Genomic DNA, 22,921 nt, shown 5'->3' with positions numbered 1-22,921 from the left:
TTCATTTGGTACTTTTTGCATTCTTTAATGATTGTGAAAAACATGGCCAAGAAGTGTCCCTGCCAGGATTCCTTGCAGGATCATGAATGCTGATGTATGAATTGTTGGCTGAGGTGTTTGAGCCATATACATCTTTCTGTTTTTTCTTACTGTGTTTTGGTGAGATTATAGAACTAAAATACTATGATTTTAAAGGTCGTTTCTTTTCACTTCAGTTTTTATCCTTTGATGGCTTGATTTGGAAAAGTATTCTCGTCTCCACCTAAATATTAATGTAGATTTATAAAGTTTGATTAAACAAAGAATTTGTTAAACAATCAACGTGTGACTTTTGTACTCTTTTTGTCTAAAGTAATTGATTTTAAACCGTATGTGGCTTTCATAGTACTCACAGTTTTAAAACTAGTTTTCCATTGCTGTGGTAGCACACTAAAGGCGTGATTAAGACATACACAGTTTACATATGTGAAGGGAAGGTAAAAGCAGTTCTTGAATAGTTCGTATGTTGGACTTTTCTTTCCCACTCAAGCCACCATGACAGATTTTTCACTTTTTTGTTGACCATTGCTAGCGTGCATTGTGCTTAGGGTACTATTGGGTTTTGATAAATATTTACTGAATAGATTAAACATTTAACACTTAAAGGTTGTAGTCATTTGTTGGTGGTTCAAGAATACTGCAAATGTAGGCTACCCTAATTCCATATGCACACAAAGGATATCTGTGACTAGATACAATAGCTAGCCTATGTTCATGCAAAAGGACACTTTTAATTGTTTTCTTGTACAACTGGGTAGCTGATTTTAGTTTGTTTTTATTGAAGATTCTAGTTGATCAAGTGCAGTTTTGTTGATTTGGTGTTGAAATACAGAATCTAATACTTGATGAATTTCTTTTGATAAAAATATTCTATTAGGGCTTAAATCTAGAAGTAGTCATGAATATTAACTTCTACAACATTTGGTGTTACAAGAATTAGCTTATTGTGTATGTTTTTTAGAAGTGTACTTGGTCTGTTGATTAACTATTAATGTTAAAATGTGCAGGAGCTCAGAAATTTTTGCATATATACACATGGAATTTTTTTAGAAGACCTCAAAGAGATTTACTTACTTTTATTTAATAACGACTTTATCATATCTAGTGGTTGTTATTTGTCCCCCCCACCTTACATATATATCTCTTTGAAAGGCAGTTATATATATGAGAGAGAGAGAGATTGGGAAGTATCTTTTTCCATCTGCTGTTTCATTCCCCAAATGAAAATAGCCAAAGGAGAGAGGGATAGAGAGAGAAAGAAGGAAGGAAGGAGATCTGTGATCTGCTGATTCACCCCTGCCACAGATGAGTGCAAGGACCAGAACTGAACTGATCAGGAGCTAGGAGTTTCTTCCAAGGTCCCTCCTGCTGTTTTCCCAGGGTCATTAGTTAAGGGGCTGGATTGGAGGAGCTAGATACAAAGTTGGCACTGCATATGGGGTGCTGACACTGCAAGGAAACAGCATTGCTTGCTATGCCACAATCTAGCCCAATTTTTTTTCTCTTAATTAGTTTATATGCCAGGTTTAATGTTGATAAGCCAGATGTCAAGTGTCACTTGTTGACCTTCATGGTATTTTGTGTTAAAAAGTAGTACTGTGCATTGATATTAACATGTGTTTTCTGGATATGCTTAGATGACCGTATTATAAATGGACATTCTGATGTATTGATAGTTTAATATTGCTTGAAAAATTATATGCATTCTGAAAAGACAATTCTTTGTAGGTGAACAGATAAGTATAGTGATTATTGAAGAATCAGCAAAGGCACCAGTTTTACTCTGTGACAGTTCTCAGGAGTGGGTAATTTTGCTTTCAGAGATACAAGTCTCATTTTGAGTTAAGATATGGTATTGATAGTACCACTGGACTTATTCTTGCATTTCTGAAAATATTGTGTTTAAGCAGTTCTGTGATACTTCTTGCATACTTGAATATAGTAACAATGAATTCAGATTCTCCATTGTTAGTTGTCTTAATAACCCAGCAATATGTCAGTTGTCAACAGTAAATGGTTAAAGTAACTCTGGTTGGCTGGTGCATTTTGTTTGAATATCATAGTTTTGTTACATTAGGCCTTACATACTTGGAAAAATGCTTTAAGTTTAGTCTGTTAATTTTCTCATTCTCTTCTTGCAGCATTTTCAGTTAGCTTTGGTTGACTGCAATGCCTGCACTTTGTCCAATGCTGAAAGTAAGTATTATTAAGTGCCATAGTTTTCTGCCTACATTCAGGTCACTTCCAGGGCTGTTGTTGCTGCTCCTGACGATGCTGTTAGTGATGAATTCCCCCCCCCCCCCTTTTTTTGGACTAGAGTTGTTGAATGTCACTGTTAGTTGTCATGGATACTTGTTTAGATGGAACATTTGAGAACAGATATTGTGAATAGCCTGTGTCTCAAATACTTAGATCGGTGAAATGGTTGTTGAATTAAAATTATCTACACTAATGAAGAAGGTTTTGGGTATGTGTGTATATGTATCAGTTACATTGTAGATGATGTGGTGTAATTAAAAACACTTTGCCAGTTATTTAGGAAAATAGGTTTACAAAAATTCTTGTGTGCTAGCTGTGATTCCTGCTTTATGGCACTAAAATGATTGGTAATTATGAAGGTGAATTTTGTCTTTTTTATTAGAGATCTTTAATATATACAAAGTTTGAGGCGGGCTTTTTCTCATTTAAAAATAATGCGTTTAAGCATTTGAAAGTAATGCATTTAAGTAGATTTAAATGACAGAACTGCATTTATCAATATCTATATTGTGAATTTTTAAATTTGGCATATAGCATATCCAATTGATAGTTTTACGAATAGTGACTGGATATAAATCAGATTTATTAAATATTTCTTACTTGAAAAATACAAAATTGAATTAGGGTGTGAGAAAAACGGAGCATTTCTTTATGAAAATTTCAAGTCATTTAAATGGATTTACATTTTAGAAAATAATTATGCTATAAATTGTCTTTTTGACAGCATTGAACATAATGTCTATGTTTAGAAATGAATGTCCAATGAAATTTTTGAATCGGGGGAAAAACAGAAGAATTTTGAATAAAACATGGAACAAGGCATAAAATGAGTTAAATTACCACCTAATTCAGATCAGTTAATCTCATGCTAAAGACCATTTTCAGAGAAATCATTGGGTTTTCTTTAAGTGAAAAATTGCATTTTCTGTCAGTGAAACGGAACATTTCGTAATGATAAGTGTATCTGAGCAGTAAATGATAGAAGGGTAGCCATAGCAGCAGCATTTTACAGTCTCTAAGGTTAGATTTGAAAGCTAATTCAGCTCTCTGATTTAGTGCTTTATAAAAATGCTAATTTATTCTTTTTCCTTTATCATGTATCTGGATCATATAGACTAGCATATAACAGGAACAAGGAGAAGCTGGTTTTATTTAAATCATTACTGTCTAAAATCTGAAAACTAACTTTGGTAATTGTTAGTTTGAATAACTTTTGAAGGATTTAGAGATTATTTATTTATTTATTTTTGGTTTTTGAAATTTTATTTGAAGGTGGTGGGGGGGAAGTGGTGGTAGAAGTTCGGAAAAACGAGATCATCCATAGGCTGGAACTGGATCAGACTAAAGCCAGTAGTCTGGAGCTCCATTTGGGTCTCCCATGTGGGTGGCAGGGGACAAAAGGCCTCGGAGCATCATCTGTTACTCAGCTTTTCCATGCTCACTAGCATGGGTTGGAATCAGAGTAGCCGGTTCTGCAGTAGTCCCTCCAGTGTGTTTCAGGCCTCGGACTTTCCCGCTCTGCTACTGCTTTCAGCCTCTTACCCTGCAGATGGCGTGTTAGCTCTTAGTCGAACACCTGCCTTACTTTGTAGTGTTACCGCTGATGTGTGTTCCGCAGGCCTTGACTCTTCCTCCTTCCGTGGTATTTTGTCATAAAGAAAAGAAGTATAAATTATTTTATTCCAGCTTGTATCTGATTAATTCATGTACCATCCATTTTTAATTTATGGGGAGATGTATTTTTGATCCCAAAATATTATTTTATTTTAAATATTTTATTTGCATATTTTGCGCTTCTGATAAGGAGCTTATGATTGTGTGTGTCCCACCACCCCCCCCCCCCCCGAACTGAATAAAACGGCAGCTTTTCAGGCTTTCCCTAGGTTTTTGATTTATAATCACAGGAATCTGTTTTATTGACAAATCCTCTGGGTGAATGAGGAATTTATCAAAGCTGGGGTTCTTACTTTTAAAGAATGCACATAAACTTTATGCATATAATTCTGAATGAGTCCCAAATTTCTTGAAATTCTGCTGTGAATAATGGACACAGCATTTTCAAGACAGATTTATCATGTAAAGTGCACCATGTAATGTTCAAGTTGCTCATTGTTGATTTTCTTGTCATTCATACAGTAGTAAAGAGCTGGAAATTAGGGCTGAAATATTCTTTTAAATTTTATTTTCAATATACACTTCTTAAGACTGGACTGTTTGCTCTTACATTTTGTTGATAGGACTTTTCTTTTTAAAATGGCACAGTCCAGTTTCCTCTTTATGCTGTTCCTGGTGTCTTAGTATGGGATCTCTTGAAAAATGTTCATTGTTTCTGTAAAAGATGATATAAGAAAAAAAAATCAGAGGCTTTTTGGGGGTTATATATATATGTGTATGTTTTTAAAAGACTTATTTATTTATTATTGCAAAGTCAGATATATAGAGAGAGAGGAGAGACAGAGAAGAAGATTTTCTACCTGATGATTCACTCCCCAAGTGACCACAACTGCTGGAGCTGGGCCGATCCAAAGCCAGGAGCCAGGAGCTCTTCCAGGTCTCCTACGCAGGTGCAGGGAACCAAGGCTTTGGCCTATCTTCCTTTTTTTTTTTTTTTTTTGAGGGGGTGTGGCTTGGAACTCAGTTTTTAATACTGTTTGATACCTTAATACCCAATTTAATACTATTTAACAGTGAAATGCATTGATTATTAAGGTTTATTTTACTTTCTTATGTTGCCATTTTGAACTTCCTAAGATGTAGAGTCACATGCAAATGTTGATGTAAATCTGATAATGGCAAACAATGGATATATGTGATTTGTATCATGTCCTATATTCTTCAGTATATTTGTTTATATATTTAACTAAACGTGCATGAAAGCACTGTACCTGTTTTTACAAAAGTCTATGCAGTGTATGTAGACTGTACTTATGATTTACATTTGATGTTTTAATTTAGTTTAAAATCTATTGTTGATTTTAAAAAATGTTTCATCATCCTTTGCAGTTCAGTTTCACATTGCCCACTTGTATGAAACCCAGGTAAGTGTATCAACTTCATCTATTTAAAACAAAAAGAAAAATTTCACTTATCCCTTTTTAATTTTTTTATGAAATTAGATGTGTACAGATGTTTATGAGTTCTTTAATCAGTTTTGTGTTTTTACTCCTTAAAAGTGGTCGTGATGTTGCTTAGGAAGGTATACGCAGTACTTGCTGAATACAAAAGATGCATTTAATTTTTTTTATCTCAATACATTTGCAAATTCAAATAACTGTGCTTTAGATTCCTTTTATTTATAATGCCAAATGCCTCATTTTCTTTGCAAAATACTTGCTAGTGCTTAATGTAATACATTGTTTTAAAATAGTATCTTTTGCTTTCTCTTAAAATTGAACTATGTCTTCTGCATGTCTATCTAAAGGGCATTCTGTAGTTGCCACCCCCGGCCCATTTCTTTGAATGGTGCACTGACAGTGAGGGAGATTGATGTGCTGTCTGCCGATGCATTCCCCGGTGGCCACAGCAGCATGTGAAGGGTGTGTAGAAGCTAGGAGCTAAAAACTCCGTCCTGCTTTCCCCAGTGAGTGATGGGGGTCCAGGTTCTTCAGCCACCCTTCACTGCTTTCCCAAGCATGTTAGCAGGAACCTGACCTGAATTTGAAGCTGAGCTGGGACTTAAACCATCATTCCAATATGGCAACTTGAACTGCTGCATCACAATGTCAGTCCTGTGGCAACTTTATTTTACAACATTTTTGGTTTACTTTTTAGGACATTTTGTTTTTGTTTGTAGCAGATTTTGCTTAGTTACATGATTAAGGTACTTAAACCTTGGGAAGTGTTATGGAAGACTGTGTTATAATAAAGCCCCTCAGGCTCATAGGCAGGAGATATGGAATCTGTTATATATCATTATTCGTATTGTTTTGGGACATTATGAGATGTTTTGACTTCATTTGTGTGCTGTGGTTCTCCAGTCTGAGGCACCATCGGGAGCTTTAAATCCTTACTGGCAGATTCCTGCGTCACCTGGGCTCTTTCCCCGGCCTGGCTGCCACACACCTGTAACCACTGAATCAGAACTGCTGGTGCACCCGGGCTGAGCTCTGATGGCCGTGTCACACCGCCATCATCAGCTTTTCTAGTTGTTGATGACATTTCATATTGAAATAAAGTTTTCTGATATTTCTTTTTAGTGAGTACTCTTAGTGGGCTAGAATTCTCTGGCTGCTTTCCGATTCACCTTTCCTTCAGCTTTTGTCTGCTGTTTTATGTTTCCTGTTGATCTGTTCTGAGGGGGTAGGGTGCTTGCCCACTGATTGCTTCACTGCATGCATTTCCTTTTGTGATTGGATTGTTGTTTGTGACCGTTTTTACACTTTTAAGGAACACTGATTTTTCTTCTTACTACTTGTTGAATTATTTATTTATTAGAGGATTTAGTTTGTGATATTAAAATTGAAAATATGGTATTGTAAAAATGGAAAGGAAAGTAAGAGAGGATATATGGGGAAGAATTTTGCTCTCAAAACTGTATATATATGTAAAACATGAAATTTGTCCTTTCCTTAAACATTTAATTTAAGAATATACTAACAAAACTGTGGTAAACACAGCTGCATCTTATTCTGGCACCAGGCAGCCAGCTAGCAGTTTAGGCCTGCTTTGAGGGGAAAGTCTAAGAAAGATGTGGTTACTTGTCTAGTTTGTTCTCCTCCTCCAATCTGGTTTTGCCCTGGCTTTTTTTTTTTTTCTTTTTTTGTCGCTCTGTAGTCCTTTGTAATAGTTAACATTTGTATTTTGTCCACCATTTAAAACTGTGGACGCTACTTCAACACTAACATTGGGAAAAAAAGAATATGCTTAACATTGTTAAAGATAAGCTTATTCTCCTTTTATTTTTTATTTTTTATTTTATTATTATTATTTTTTAGTATTTCTAATTTTTATTGGGAAGTCAGATATACAGAAAGGAGGAAAAACAGGGAGGAAGATCGTCCATCTGCTGGTTCACTTCCCAAGTGGCTGCAATGGCCAAAGCTGAGCTGATCAGGAGCCAGGAGCTTCCTCCAGGTCTCCCACACGGGTGCAGGGTACCAACACCTTGGGCCATCCTCCACTGCTTTCCTAGGCCACAAGCAGGGAGCTGGATGGGAAGCAGGACTTCCGGGATTAGAGCCGGCACCCATGTGGGATCTTGACCCATGCAAGGCGAGGACTTTAGCCACTAGGCTACCACACCAGTCCCTCCTTTAATTCTTTTGCAATTGCTACTTATTGTTCTGTTGTAATCACTCGTACTGTGTTATTTTTCCACTTGCCTAATTACTTAGATCCGAGGTGTTCACCAGGTCAGTAGTAAATCTTGTCAGGAGAACCTGAGAGTTCTGCTTTACTCACATTTCCATAATGCTTACAATTACTCAGCTTATGTTTTCCAGTCTCAATAAGAATGTACACTTCTAAATATTTTTTCAGTGTGCATATATGTAATGGGATTTTTTGCCTATGCTTTTTTTGATTTAGTTCTTTTTATTCCCTATGATTTATATCCTCTTTCAGCCATGTTCAAGAAATTCTTTCTAGTGCATTTTACTCTTTCAGTTTGCTTATTTAGGTCTTCAGAGGGAAAGTTGGTTTTCTGCAAATAGTATAATGTAGATATCCAACTTCCTATTCCTAAATAAGGTGTAACCATTTTTTCAAATATATCCGTTTTCAATTGCTGCAGTTGGGGGGAGTGTTGACAGTTGTTGAGGTAGTTCCATAGTGAAATACCAATCTGATCATGTTACTTTAAATCATTGTGTAGTTGCCGCTGTCCTAAGGGACCAAGCAGTTACTTCAATGCTCTTTTTGTTTGTGAAGTAAAATCTGTTAGTGAATTTTCTGCCCAGCTTACTAGTATTCTAATTTTTAACACGGGCTCAGTCTCTTCGAAAAGTATCAAACTATTATACATAGTTTTTTTTTTTTTTAAATCCTGAAGCAATTTAACAAGAGTTAGTCAGGCTGTTTTTTTTTTTTTTTAAGATTTATTTATTTTTTATTGGAAAATCAGACATACAGAGAAAGGAAGAGAAAGAGAGAAAGGTCTTCCACCTGCTGGTTCATTTCCCACATGGCCACAACGACCAGGACTAAGCCAATCCAAAGCCAGGAGCTTCTTCCGGGCATCCCACATGGGTGCAGGGTCCCAAGGCTTTGGGCTGTCCTCCACTGCTTTCCCGGGCCACAGGCAGGGAGCTGGATGGGAAGTGGAGCAGCTGGTACCAGTGCCCATATGGGATCCCAGCCACTACGAGGCAAGGACTTTAGCTACTAGACTGCCTTACCAGGCCCATGTGTACAGTGTTCCTCACTGCACTGTGTACCAGCAGTTCCAGTTATTGTGTCAGATATTCAACAAATGCTTGCTGACTTGAACAGTTCAGTAACTTTGACGCTCTCCTTCATTAGCTTACTAATTTTTAGGCCAGAATATTGTTCTGAGAGTACTGGCAATCCATTGTTCTGCCAAGTGTGATTTAATAGTAATATTTATGAAGTTTTGTTAACTTTTTGTTTTAGAGGATTTGTAGGTCTTATACTGTTAAAATAATTGGATTCAGTCCTGTTAGTACTTTTGAAGAGAGATCTTTGGGTAAGCAGTTTCATTTAGTGGTTTGCTTAAACTGTTACAAATATCATTAAACCATTGTTATGGAAGACTTGATGCTTTTGAAATAAAATATGTGTTGTATATTAACAAGGACATTTTCTATTCTGGGAACTGTATTGAACACTAATGTTTAAAGCCATTTCCTTAGAGTTTTCTACAGCATTTTTGGCATGTACTGTACATAGTATTTCTAGATATGCCAGTTATGGATTTAGATGTGTTTCTTTGGCCTCATTAATGTTACTAAAGAAAGTTTATTTCATATATGTCACTAAATAAGTTGAGATGTTATTAACCTGGAATTTGGCAAAAAAAAAATTTAAGATTTATTTATTCCTATTGGAAAGACAAACTTCCAAAGAGAGGCAAAGACGGAAAGATCTTCCATCTGCTGGTTCACTCCTTTAATGGTGATAATGGCTGGCGCTGAGCCAACCCGAAGCAAGGAGCTTCTTTGGATCTCTGACATATGCAGTGGTCCAAGGCTTTGGGCCACCTTCTACTGCTTTACTGCCACAAGCAGGGAGCTGGCTGGGAAGTGGAGCAGCTAGGATACAAACTGGTGTCCATATGGGATCCTGGTGCTTGCAATGGGTGGATTTAGGCAATTGAACCATCACGGTGGCAAATTCGTGAAAGATCTCACTTTTGTGGTGGTTTGTTTTAGTGAATACTAGTTTTACTAGTATTAGGTGTAACATGGCTGTTTATTCAAAGCTATTTGGGACTGAAATAACACTCAATGGATTCGGTACTGTTCTCATTCAGTTGGTTTTTCAAAATATGGCATAGCGTAAGTATTATGTAATTTTTAAAATAGAAAAGTGGTTTTGTAAAATTATTAAGTTTATTTTCCTCTGAATGTTTTTGCTGTTTAGAAGAAGTACCATTCTGCAAAGGAAGCTTACGAACAACTTTTGCAGACAGAAAACCTTTCTACACAAGTGAAAGCAACTGTCTTACAGCAATTAGGTATGTAACAGTCTACATCTGTTATTAGTGCCCCTCTCTGCTTTTTACAATAATTGGGATGACAACAAAGGGGTCATCAAAATACTTAAGGCAGAACAGTTGTACATGGGTTTCAAAAACTGTCCCAAAATGAACTTAGTATTTTTCATTTTTTTAAATGGACTTAGTGTTTTTCATTTCATTTTCCATGAACTTTCTGAAGAATGGTGTCTTAATATAATTATTTATTGCTGCTGGTTCTTTTAAGTTCTCAGAAATTTTCCCTACTGTTACTTGACTCCTGGGCTGGAGAAACTGAATGCTTTCTTTGTAATAGGTATATGCTTCCCACTCGGTGAAGCTAAGTGACTGGCCTGAAGTGTCGTAGTGGTGGTTGAGCCTGCTTTCATGACTTTATCTATATTAGTAACTGAAATGCTTTGTCCAAAATTTTCAGATCTTATAGAATAGTTTCTCTACATGGACATTTCTATTCCGAAGTTGAACATGAGTGAATGTAGGCATTTTGATATCATATGTTACTACTACCCAGAAGATGACGAAAAAGCTCTCCAACATTTAATGTTATTGCTTAATTGCTTGAGATACCTTTGTTGTCTGTATTTGTTATTTGGTGGAACGAAGTATGATGCCTTTAGAATAGAGCATTTACTCATTCACTTAGCATTTGAATATAAACTATTTTTAAATTTAAGAATTTTTATTGGAAAAGCACAGATAGAGAAGGAGAGTTAGAGGGATCTTCCGTCCATTGGTTCACTACACAAATGGCCACAAAGGCCAAAGTGGCCCAGTCTGTTCTGATGCCAGAAGCCTGGAACTTCCGGCTCTCCCGTATGGGTATATTGCCCAAGGACTTGTGCCAGCTTCTTCTGCTTTCCCAGGCCTTAAGTAGGGAGTTTGATCAGAAGTGGAGCAGCGAGGGCATGAGCTGCCATCAATATGACATCCTAGTACCACAAGTTGAGGCTTATTGTGCTGTGCCACTGCACTTGCCTCTGAGTATAAACTTTTCCAACCATGCTATGGTAAAGTTTTATCCACTTTAGAATATTCTGTTCTCGAAGTGCATATACATTTTAAAATTAAGAAATATAGAAATTATATAGTAACAACAGATTAGAAAGGATTTTGTAATCTAGTACATTAGTATTTAAATTAGTTATATTTCCTCTTGAGACATATTCTTGTGGCCATAATGAATAATTCTGTTTTCAATGTTTGCTCGTTTTTCTTTTTAAAAAAATTACATATATGTATTTGTTTTACTTTAAAGTGTTACAGAGAGTCTGAGAGAGAGAATCAGAGCAATATTCTGTGGTTTACCCTGAAATGGGCACAAAGACTAGAACTTGGCTGGTATGAAGCTGGAAGCCAGGAGCTTTTTGGGTGTCTCTCACGTGGGTGCAGAAACGCAAGAACTTTGTCCACTCTGTGCTGTCTCCCTCGGCTAGTTGTGCGGAGCTGAATCTGAAGAGGAGTAGCAAGAACAGACAGGTACCCGTAAGGGATGCCTGTGCTATAGGCAGGTTAGGTTGCTCTGCTACTGTGCCCCATTGGATGTTTATTCTAATCGAAATAATAAATCGAGTGAAAAGTGTATTTTCGCATGTTTTCTGCGTGGTGGCTTTAAATATAGAAGAAAAGTAAGTTAAATAATTATTTTTAATTCATTCTCTATAGGTTGGATGCATCATACTGTGGATCTCCTGGGAGATAAATCCACCAAGGAAAGCTATGCTATTCAGTATCTGCAAAAGTCCTTGGAAGCAGATCCTAATTCTGGCCAGTCCTGGTATTACCTTGGAAGGTGAGGCGTATCAGACATTATGTTTTGTTTTAATTTGTAGCAGCTCAAAGCTTTGAATTATAATCTAAAGCAGTTCATACAGTACTTTATAATCATATCAGTTATTTTCTCCTTTAACAAAAGTAGCTAGAATTCCTGGGAGTGAAATTGTAAGAAGTCTTAAATATATTTTCCTATAGCAAAATACGGTGAGATGGGAAATTTCTTATTTATTGGTTTATTATTTGAATTGAATTACTGCTAGTTTTTATAAGGTCTTAGCATTTTTCAATGAAATATTTAGATATGTTCTAGTTTCTAGTATTTGTATGTATTCAACAGAACGGAGAATTAACCTTCTCATCTGACTGAGGAAAAGCCGTAGCCAATGGAACCCTGCTCTTCTAATTTTGATTAATGATATATGCCTTAAAATAGGAATTTGATTAATAGCAGATCTCAAATCCCGCTTCTGCCTAAAATTGACGCATATTGTTGTTAGTTTTGTGGAAAAGGAGAAATGATGTGAAATGAAAAAGCTTACTGCCATTTTGTAAATGTGGCCTTTTTTTTTTTTTTTTTTTTTTTTTTTGCTTCTAATGCAGAAAACGTGAATCATGGTTGGTGATTATCTATAAAGGAAACTGTATTTATATGTATCTGATAAAAAAATTATGTGTGTGGACCAACATAGCGTTTTCCTTTTGTTCCTAATTGATTTCGGATTTGGTAATGTTTTATTAAGATCACTATATTGGGAGCTGAGGGACATTGAAGTTCTGGCTCGGATACTGTTTGTGAAATTATGGATGATACACTTGAAACTCTGTAGGTCTCAGTTTTCTTTTAACTTGTTAAATAGGAGAGGTTGTGTTACAGTAGTTGTGCTTCTGCATGGCAGACTATTTTATCACTTCGGGGGCATTCACTGCATCTGGAGACACTTTCTCACAACTGGAAAGAGTGATCTGGTATCTCATGAGTAGAGGCCAGGGATGGGGCTAAACAGGCAAAGGACGGTCCTCCACAACCAAGTATTACTTGCTTTGATAATGTCAGTAAAGTTGCATTTGAGAAACCTTTTCTTAGATACCTTCCTATTCTGTGATTTCTCTTGTAATCATTCTTTAATTTTTATGTTAATTCATTTTTACATGAAATATTTTGAGTAAATGTTGCATATTATTACATTAACTTTTAGTTGTGGATTCACTTTTTCACAGTAAAATTAGGAAAGTTATGTTGCTGTGAGAGAGTGCTTAAATGTTTTCTCTTAGAAACATTTAGTTATTCTTTAATAAATATGCAGTAAAATTGGTTTTAAAAGTACATATTTTTTGCAGATATTTCTAACCTCTCCAGATTTTTTAAATTGTCTAGTTTGGGTTGCTTCCAAATTAAGTTTGAGAGGCTAAACTCCTTTTTTCCCCTCCTAATTAAGGGAACCAGGAACAGCACCTTATCGTCATTGCATATTTTTCTCTGGCAAAGTGCCTATTCAATAAAATGAAGTCTCAACTCTGTTTGTATTTTGAGTTGGCATTATTGTTAGTGGAGCTGAATTTGAAACTTATGGTGACTGTAAAGGAAGTCTACTGCTGGGCAAGAAGGGTTAGGCCGTTGTCTCCAGTTTTAAAGTTTGTATACAATTTTTTTTTGGACACAGTGTAAAAGCTGTGTATACTAGAAAGTGTTTTCCTTTTGTTCTAAGATGAGGATTAGTTTACTATAATAGTCTTTTCAGCTTAAGTTTTAAAGTTTAAATTCTAGTTTTTAAAATTAGTATGTAATGAACCACATCTGAAATTACTATTTTTGCTGTGCTGTAACTTTTTAGCTTCTGTGAATAGTATTCTACAGAAATTTTTTTTCCAGTGAACTGATTTTACATTTTAAGTCATTGAGATACTTTAAACTTTCAGGGCAAACTTTTCCAAATATCTAATGTGGTTTTTCTGACATGCCATGTAAGGGGTACTTGGCTCGGTTCAACTTGTTTTGCAGTTTGTGATGATCATTTTAAGCATTCACTATTTCTTCTCTGTATTATTATAATTCTGGGTCTGTTTTAGACCTCTTTGATGCTTGCCTTTCTTGTCCTCTTTCATTGCATTCTAATGTGCTTTATCATGAGAAGAATTTTATAAATAAATTATATTTCTGAATTAAAGTTGCCAATGAAGATTTCAAGTGTCAATAAGAAACTATGGAATATACCGACCCCAGTCTTATAGGCTTTCTGTTACCTGTGCTTGCATTCAGATCTGTGTTGAAGATTGAATGTGCTTGTGATTTGCCATGTATGTATCAAAGTGAAAGTGCAATGTGTAGTTAGCTACACTAGCACCAGTCATCACAGAACTGGAGTATGTTAAAACTGAGAGGGTTCAGAGTGGCATGCAGTCACCCAGCTTTCATACTGTTAACCCTGGCATTTTACAGACGTGGAAAATGGCTTCAGAGGGCTTGACTTTTTTTTTTTTAATCACACAGGTATTTAGTTAATAACTATATCCTAGATTGACTCAGGCTTTCTTGAGCTACACAAGACTGTCTCGGAGGAACCCAGTTAAAGGCAAAGTCTGGTGGTTGGATTGGAATATTTGTATTTGAGCATATTGCTTCCTTCTTTGGCTTTATAGAAATGAAAATATTAATTTGGGAAGTATCACTTTTCTGTCCAAGCAGCTATGCAGATTTGTCGATAAATCTGTTACTTGGGTTAACAAAAACAAATGATGCATTTTTGTACTCTTCATTGCTGACCTTTTCTCCTGATTTCTCTATTCATAAAAAAAGCTTGCAAATGCTTGCTGAAACTGCCTTTTCTGTCTCTCAGTCGTTCACATGCCTTTATTGATCGGTGATTCCTTAGGCCCATATTTAACTCGTTGTAGACATTCTATGTTCTTAAAACCTGTCTTCCATGTGCGTAAGTTTCAATTCTAGATCTTTATCCTTAAAGATACTGTAAGCTTCAAGACTATATTCCCTATCTTTACCCTTTATTTTTTATTCCATTGATTCATTTTTAAAGATTATTTAGTTAGTTATTTAGAAGACGATGTGACAGAGTGTGAGTGAGGTATTGTCCAATAAATGATTCACTCATCTAATGGCTATAGCAGTCAAAACCTGCATTAGGCAGAAGCCAGGAACCAGGAACTCTAACCAGGCCATCCCATGTGGGACTCAAGTGACTTGAGTAATTGTTAGTACCAAGCACCAAGAGCGTGTGAGACTCCATCCGGCTAGCAATGTCGCATTGGATGAGGGCATTAGAAGTGGTGCTGCACCATGATGGCCGCCACCATTTCCTATTTTAATGCCCTTACCTCATGTTTAAGTTAGTGTATTTCAAAATGCATTCATCATTTCCTTCACCAACCAGCTCCTCCTCTTCCATTTGCCAAAAGTATCACTCTTTTCTTATTTAAGTAAGCTTAAAAAGTGTTCATAGCCAATAACCATCACCTTGTAAATCTACAATCAGCTCCAGAGCTTTCTTGGTTTCTTGTTTCTTCCTTCTTTTACTCTTGCAATGCCTATTCAGAATCAGTGACTGTAGCCATCCTCTTCTTACTATCCGTAACTAATTTTCCTTTCAATCTCTTCAATGTATTATTGTCCCATTCATATTCCTAGAAATTGTTTTCATCATGCTGTTTAGCTTATTAAGAAAAACTTGAGGTTATTCTTGGGCTGGATATGACATTTTCTACTGTTTTGTACTTTCACTTGGTACAAATTTTTTTAAAAGATTGATTAATGAATTTCACAGGCAGTGATAAAGAGAGTGAGATATTTCATCTTCTGGTTTACTCCCCAAATGGCTGCAATGGCCAGGTTGAAGAGAAGAAACCAGGGCTCCTGGGTATGTGGCAGGAACCCATGTACTTGGGCCGTCCTCCTCTGCTTTCCCAAGTGCATTGGCAAGGATCTGGAGCACAGTGCTGGGCCTTGAACCAGCACTCTAGTACTGAATGCCAGCATTGTAAGCTGAAGCACCAGCCCTTGTACCCCCTCGCTATCATTGTTCAAATGTATTTGAAATACCTCTCTTCTGCCTGAATGAACAATAACTCCCAGCTTCTATATGACATATAAAATGGTATTTTCAGAATAATATGAGGACCAAAAGATAATGTTTGGGCAAATCAAGATGTTAAAATGTTTTTACTGTTTGCGCTCAACTAGTGGTTTTCCAGAATAAGTGAATTATTGTACGGATATTGCTTTTCCAATCAATTTCCATGTAATCTTTTTCTTTACTCTTGATTAAATTACCATACACCATTTGGGAATTGAGACTCACCTGAACAATTTTGCATGTTGTACATATTCAAATTCATCACACTTACCTTTCTCTTTTTGACTTTTATCACATTCTGCAGTTTGTATTGGTCACCTTCCTTCCTAAATTCAGTTATTATTGCCTGTGCTGGTCATTTGATGTGACATGGTGACATTTGTAATGTGTCTGCAGTTAGCTAAATTAAAAACTCCTTGAAGAAAAGGAACTGGTCTTCCTTTAGTACCAAACACCAAGAAAATAATCTGTATATTCACAGTTTCAGTGTCTAGTAACCAGTGTGTTATATCCATAGTAAGAAAATGACAGGTCCTTAAACTTACTATCTTTACTGGTCATAAAGTTTATACTTTACTCCGTTTCATGCTGTTTTTGATGCTTAGTTTATTTTATGTTTCCTTTTGTGAATTGAAGAATTATTTTCCTCAGTGTTAATATTTGGGAAACTACAACTAAAATCTGACCCACTAAGTGTTACCAACCTGTTTTTATTTTTAACTCTTATAATGAGATGCAGCTTTACTAGTTGAGTGGGCTGTGGGTGCTGTGCTCAACTTGATATTATATTGACAACGATATTGCCTATAATTATTTTCATAGAGTTAATTAATACTGCTTTCATTAGCACCTGTAAGGCAAATTCTTGGTTTATTGCGGGATTAGTTACGATGTACATTATAGTATCTATATATAAACATATATGCATGAATATGTTGTTTTTGAAGTTTGTTGTCCATCCTTTCAGAAAAAAAAAATAATTTCAGTATTAATGCAGTTTTCTTGATTTTTCCCCCCCTCCCCTCTCAGGTGCTATTCAAGTATTGGGAAAGTTCAGGATGCCTTTATATCTTACAGACAGTCTATTGATAAATCAGAAGCAAGTGCAGATACGTGGTGTTCAATAGGGTAAGACTTTGCATTAAAAAATGGTAATTTGATACCAAAATATGGTTGCATCACATAAAATGTTCTTTATAGTTTATCACTTGAAAGTAAGTTTTTCATTGGTTTAATTTTTCTTTCCAGTGTGCTATATCAACAGCAAAATCAGCCTATGGATGCTTTACAGGCCTATATTTGTGCTGTACAATTGGACCATGGCCATGCTGCAGCCTGGATGGACCTAGGCACTCTCTATGAATCCTGCAACCAGCCTCAGGATGCCATTAAATGCTACTTAAATGCAACCAGAAGCAAAAGTTGTAGTAATACCTCTGCACTTGCAGCACGAATTAAGTATTTACAGGTAAAATTTTCAAATAGCAGTTTTTGTAAGGCCACATATTTCCCCCAGGGCACTCAGACAGGAGGAGGGTGGATAGAAAGTTTGTGTAGTTGTGTTTTAATGTCTTAAAATCTGTTTCCATATTTTGTAAACATACCATAGCTTATAATATTATTTTACTTTTCATTTTAACTAAAATATGCAGTATTTTAAAAGATGCTTTTGCGCATTTACGCTACTGATACATATTAATTTACATGATTTTTTTCTATGTACTGTCTGCATTTTTAAGTTGTCATAGCATTTTAGAGAAAAGAACACAAACACTGTCTTTCACTCTTGCTTGGAGTTTCATGAGAAGACAGCGATGAGAACTCTGAAAACAGAGTTCAGCTTTGTTTTTATTCTCACAAAGGTTTATATTCTGGTTACCCTCTTTATACTTAGTATCTTTCTAAACCCCCAATTTAGAAGCTAGTTTCTTTTAAAAGCAATTAGCTATAGCATTTAGGAAGATTTAGTGGACTTGATCTTACTCAAGTAGGCTTGTGTTAAATTTGCTTTTTACATAATTTTTCCTAGGCTCAGTTGTGTAACCTTCCACAAGGTAGTCTACAGAATAAAACTAAATTACTTCCTAGTATTGAGGAGGCATGGAGCCTACCAATTCCCGCAGAGCTTACCTCCAGGCAGGGTGCCATGAACACAGCACAGCAGGTGAGAAGTTGGGTTATGTTCTGCAGGTGCCCAGCTTTAAGGGTTCTTTTCAGTCTGTAGTGGTCAAGCTTACTTTACTGAGAACAGTAGGCTTCTATTAATGAAAAGCCTTTTGACTTAGTTGTGAAGGGAATCTAGAACAAAAATTCCCTCTAATATGGGAAGAAATTTTGGGTTACCAACTTAGAACCTTTGTGCATTTTCGTGATTTTGAAGGAGATTTCTTAATGCTGCAGTTGATTAATTTTTAAAGCAGTTTTTTTTTTCAAAGGAAGGTACACATTCCTCCATTGACGATTCATTTGATTTCGATTTTCAGTAATTGCAATCAGCGATGTCCACATAGCTTTGAAAAATATGCCACTTGTAAAGTTTTATAATTTGAAGGAATGAATTAAGAATATGTAGAACCCTATTTTTGTCTTCCTTCTGTGATTCTTAGGCATGTAAACCTCATCATCCAAATACTGAACCTGTATTAGGCCTCAGTCAAACACCAATTTCACAGCAGTCCTTGCCACTGCACATGATTCCTTCTAGCCAAGTAGATGACCTGTCCAGTCCTGCCAAGAGGAAAAGAACATCTAGTCCAACCAAGGTATATGTTTTAGAGAAATAGAAAATCCCACTCAAAAAGGAATCTCCAACTGCCCTGAACTTGTGCAGTTTGAAATCTTTTGTCCTTTATTTTAAATTTGTGGACATCAAAGAGTGAAAGGTTTGAATTTCTCCATTCCAAATTCTTAGCCTCATATTAAATATAGAAACTAGGGATAAATTTGCATTCATCAAATCATTTTATTCATCTCCCTGCCTTTAAGATCTCAGCACACTTTTCATCATCACTTTTTACTGACATTGACATAAATTTAACGTTGGATCAGGTGGACAGTGTGGTATTTAGGCTAGCTCTTTGGGCCATAGTTTAGGGGTGGGCTTTTGGGTGGCTTGTTACTGAAATATTTTGTAAAACTTGTGACTTCCAAGTGTAATATGCATATAAAATTATCTTTAAGCAATGTAATGCTATAACTTTTCTGTGTAAATGTTCTATTTTGTGGTCATTTGACTGCCTTCAGCCATTATTAGCTATGATAATTTAATCAAATACCTCTTTAATTGTCTTTTCTTTCTTTTGTTTTTGTTTTTTTATGTTACCAATTTTCCTTAGAATACTTCTGATAATTGGAGTGGTGGCCATGCAGTGTCACATCCTCCAGTACAGCAACAAGCTCATTCGTGGTGTTTGACACCACAGAAATTACAGGTATGTGAGAATTACTTTTGACAGGTGGTTTTTTCTGTGGAAAAAAGGGCACAGAAATAATAAGGTATAGATTCTTTAAGTATTATTTCTGCACATTGAGTGATACGAGCTTGATTAGTATGTATTTAGATGAGATAAATTAATCCACATTTATGTGGGTAATGTAGGTAAATTTTTTTTTTGCTTGTTTTTCATTTCTTTATATATGAAACAACATATTCCTTTGATTTGAACTGCGTGACGTATGAATGCAGGGCATATTGCAGGAGTGGGAAACGTCTAGCCCACAGAGCATATCAGCCCCACAAGATTATTTGGTTCTGCCAAGGCAATAATAGACAGGACTCACAAATTTAATAAATTTGATTACCTTCTAATAGATTAATGTTTCTAGTTTATAGAGATATGTGTTATATATAGGCAAATATGCACTCTGCTTTCTCTAAAATTATTATTGTCCTTTTGTACATGACTGGGAAAATTCTATGTAAAAGTAGTCCTCCCTCGTCCAGTTTCACATTCTTTGATTTCGTTTGTACACAATGAACCAATTGAAAAGTCACAGAAATCATTCATAACTTTTAAAATTGTGCCCCTTTCTCAGTGGCATGAAATCTCATTCTAGTTTGGCTAGACTGTGTGATTGTGATAATTAATAATTCCAGTGCATTCACATATGTTTTTAGCTGTCTGCTGTCAATAGCTTAGTATCTGTCTCAATTTTCAAATTAACTGTTATGACATCATAGTCCTTTTTATACAGCATCCCTTATGGCACTTAGTAAAGGCCCCAAAGTACAAGCATAGTGTTGCTGATAGTTCATGTATACCATGCCAAAACTGTAAAGTGCTTCCCTTAAATGAAAAATTGAAAGTTCTTCTAAAGGAAAGAGGAAGTCATATGGTGAGGGTGCTAAGTTCATATGGTGATCACGGTAAGATCAAATCTTATATCCATGAAATTATGAAACGAAGGCAGAAGAGTTATGTGCTGATTTTTACTGTGACACCTTTAATTGCAAAAGGTGTGGTTACATTGCTTGATTTGATGTTTAATTAAGATGGAAAAGGTATTACATTTGTGTGTGGAAGATGTTGACAACAAAGGTATTCCAAGTGCTAAAGAAGTGCTAACACAGGAAGCCTAGGGTTTGATAGCATGTGTAGTTTAAAATACCTGCAGTAGGATTGAGAAGATCTCCATTTATCAGAAAGAACTAGTGCATGTTATTAGCAATGTATTCAAAGGCCTTTCCGTGATCGGATAGAAGAACTTTCTTGTTCTTTTATGATTAGATCATATTTCTTTACGCAAATGTTGTATGTTGTTACTGATCACCTATTTTTAGACATCTAGCTTCTCTTCATACTCTTCTAATTCCAAATAGTGCAGTTTTGAGCATATTTGTTGTCTAATTTTAAGCTTAAGGAAGTTTATGTGAATACTACAAGTACTGTATTAGTAAGTACAATTTCATGCCCATCTGTGAAATATCATGTAGTAAACTCGATTCCATTTAATGATTACTTCTCAAGCCTTTTAAAGAACTTCATCTTGAAGTTTATAATTGTTGGTCAGAATAGCTATTCTGAGAACTCAGATAACGATTCTGAGTTTTATGTAGTGATTTTAGAGGAAGGTTTTTGAGAGGACTGAGCCTGTTTCTTAGATATGTCTGTGACTATATTCTCCTTTTTTCTTCTAGCACTTGGAGCAACTCCGTGCAAATAGAAATAATTTAAATCCAGCACAGAAACTGATGCTGGAACAGCTGGAAAGTCAGTTTGTTCTAATGCAACAACACCAAGTGTGTATAGCATTTTTTTCCCTTAAATTTGTTAGCAATTTGAGTATTTTTAGTGACTATCACATTATTTTAGAATATATTCATTCCTGCTTCTCCCTTATACTGGCATTTTATGAAATATAGTGATTTGCTTCTGAAAATACTGGTAATAGACAAAGGTCTTTTTAAGAGAAGCAGGTATAAGTTTATTTGTGAATACACCTTTTATGCACACAACTTATATTCCAAGGGTTTATTTATATTGATTTAATACCTAAGCTATCAGACATTAAGATTAGGATTTGGGGCTTTTTAAAAACAGTTTGGAGAATTTGACAAAAATCTAGAAGATAGAAATTTTGAGGTTTGAAGTGGGGGAAAGATCAATTGCAGTTGTTTTTAGTATGTTGAGATGCTTGCTTTTTCATTACTAATGGGATAGTTCTTTAAAATGAAGTGTAGTTCTGCTTTCCCTAGGAAGCTTACATCGAAATGAATGGACATATTTTTTTTTTTATTTTAGTGTGTATTTTTTTCACCTAAAGTTATTAAATGTTAGAGCCAAACCAGATATTCTTTATCTTTATATTTTGCTTCTCTGCTGGGCCTCGTGAAACAATGTGTACTGTTTGGTTTTTGACAGATGCGACAAACAGGAGTTGCACAGGTACGATCTACTGGAATTCCTAATGGGCCAACAGCTGACTCATCACTGCCTACAAACTCCATCTCTGGCCAGCAGCCACAGCTTGCTCTGACCAGAGTGCCTAGCGTCTCTCAGCCTGGAGTCCGTCCTGCCTGCCCTGGGCAGCCTCTGGCCAATGGACCCTTTTCTGCAGGCCAAGTTCCCTGTAGCACATCAAGAACGCTGGCAAGTACAGACACTATATTGATAGGCAATAATCATATACCAGGAAGTGGAAGTAATGGAAACGTGCCTTACCTGCAGCGAAACGCACTCACTCTACCTCATAACCGCACAAACCTGACCAGCAGCACAGAGGAGCCGTGGAAAAACCAACTGTCTAACTCCACTCAGGTAATAAAGGACTGGCGCCCTTGTTGGCTTTTCATGTTATGGCCCGCCTTGATTTGGTTAGGTACATTTTCAGAGAATAGAAGCTTGAGGTTCTATTTCATAAATGCTGCGGCAGTTCTACAGTGTTATTACTACTTCGCTGTAATTTAGTACATGTATGTATATTTTCTTTAAATTTCCAGCCAACAGATAATCTGCCCAGCTTAGAGAGAATAGGAGTCCCTCCCCCTGAAATTAAAAAAAAAAATGAAGAAGCCCACTGTCTTGTGTTAATTTACAGTGGCAGCCCAAGGACATTTTGTTTAGTCTGTTTCTACAACAGTGGATTAATAGCAGTGGGTATGTTTGCAAGCTGCAGCAAACAAGATTAGGTGAGTGCAATGTGAGAATGGGCAGTATCGAGTAGTTTAACTAACAGAAAATTGAATGAGACTAGGTAGATATGGTCACCAAGGTGTGAGAATAACATTAGAGAAGAATTGAGGATTTAGTTTAGGGGCCTTTTGATGTAAAGGCCAGAAAATTGAAGAATTAGCAAATAAGAATAGAATTAGCTTGTGGGGTGCTAGGATATCCAGGAGAACATAACCGATGCCCTGTGAGCGCAGTAAAGTCTTTCAAGGAGAAGTGTATAATCAAGTATTGGGCCTAGGTTGACTACAGTGATCATTTCAGGTTTTTCATAATTTTACTGGTTTTGGGAAACTAAAGGCACATGGAAGATCTCACCCTGTGCTTGTGTTTCTGAATTTACAATCAATAAGCCAAGGATGCATTTCGCATTTTTAAAGGGTTGTAACAAAGGGGGAAAAAAAAACCCATGTAATGACATCTTATAACCTGCAGAGCCTTTT

At 36.0% G+C, this 22,921-nt stretch overlaps 1 protein-coding gene across 10 annotated transcripts in view; it reads left to right on the top strand.

Annotated features, from left to right (window-relative positions):
• KDM6A (lysine demethylase 6A) overlaps nucleotides 1–22,921 on the top strand; it is a 138,548-nt gene that overhangs the window by 75,666 nt on the left and 39,961 nt on the right. For 2 of the 10 annotated variants that reach the window (XM_040999592.1, XM_040999566.1), the window contains exons 7-16: nucleotides 2,181–2,235; nucleotides 5,302–5,336; nucleotides 9,838–9,931; nucleotides 11,615–11,741; nucleotides 16,840–16,938; nucleotides 17,059–17,278; nucleotides 17,840–17,974; nucleotides 19,146–19,241; nucleotides 20,948–21,049; nucleotides 21,672–22,067. In XM_040999592.1, the coding sequence (XP_040855526.1) occupies nucleotides 2,181–2,235; nucleotides 5,302–5,336; nucleotides 9,838–9,931; nucleotides 11,615–11,741; nucleotides 16,840–16,938; nucleotides 17,059–17,278; nucleotides 17,840–17,974; nucleotides 19,146–19,241; nucleotides 20,948–21,049; nucleotides 21,672–22,067 (1,359 nt within the window). Of the gene's footprint in view, nucleotides 1–2,180; nucleotides 2,236–5,301; nucleotides 5,337–9,837; nucleotides 9,932–11,614; nucleotides 11,742–16,839; nucleotides 16,939–17,058; nucleotides 17,279–17,839; nucleotides 17,975–18,416; nucleotides 18,573–19,145; nucleotides 19,242–20,947; nucleotides 21,050–21,671; nucleotides 22,068–22,921 lie in introns of all 10 variants that reach the window. The other 8 variants (XM_040999586.1, XM_040999621.1, XM_040999574.1 and 5 more) reach the window with 7 other exon arrangements.

The sequence above is a fragment of the Ochotona curzoniae genome, unplaced genomic scaffold (genome assembly GCF_017591425.1).
Source record: "Ochotona curzoniae isolate NIBS_2020 unplaced genomic scaffold, NIBS_Ocur_1.0 contig_1274, whole genome shotgun sequence".
Lineage (NCBI taxonomy): Eukaryota > Metazoa > Chordata > Mammalia > Lagomorpha > Ochotonidae > Ochotona > Ochotona curzoniae.
Note: the sequence above shows the minus strand (reverse complement) of the source record. Positions and strands in the feature narration are given on the sequence as shown.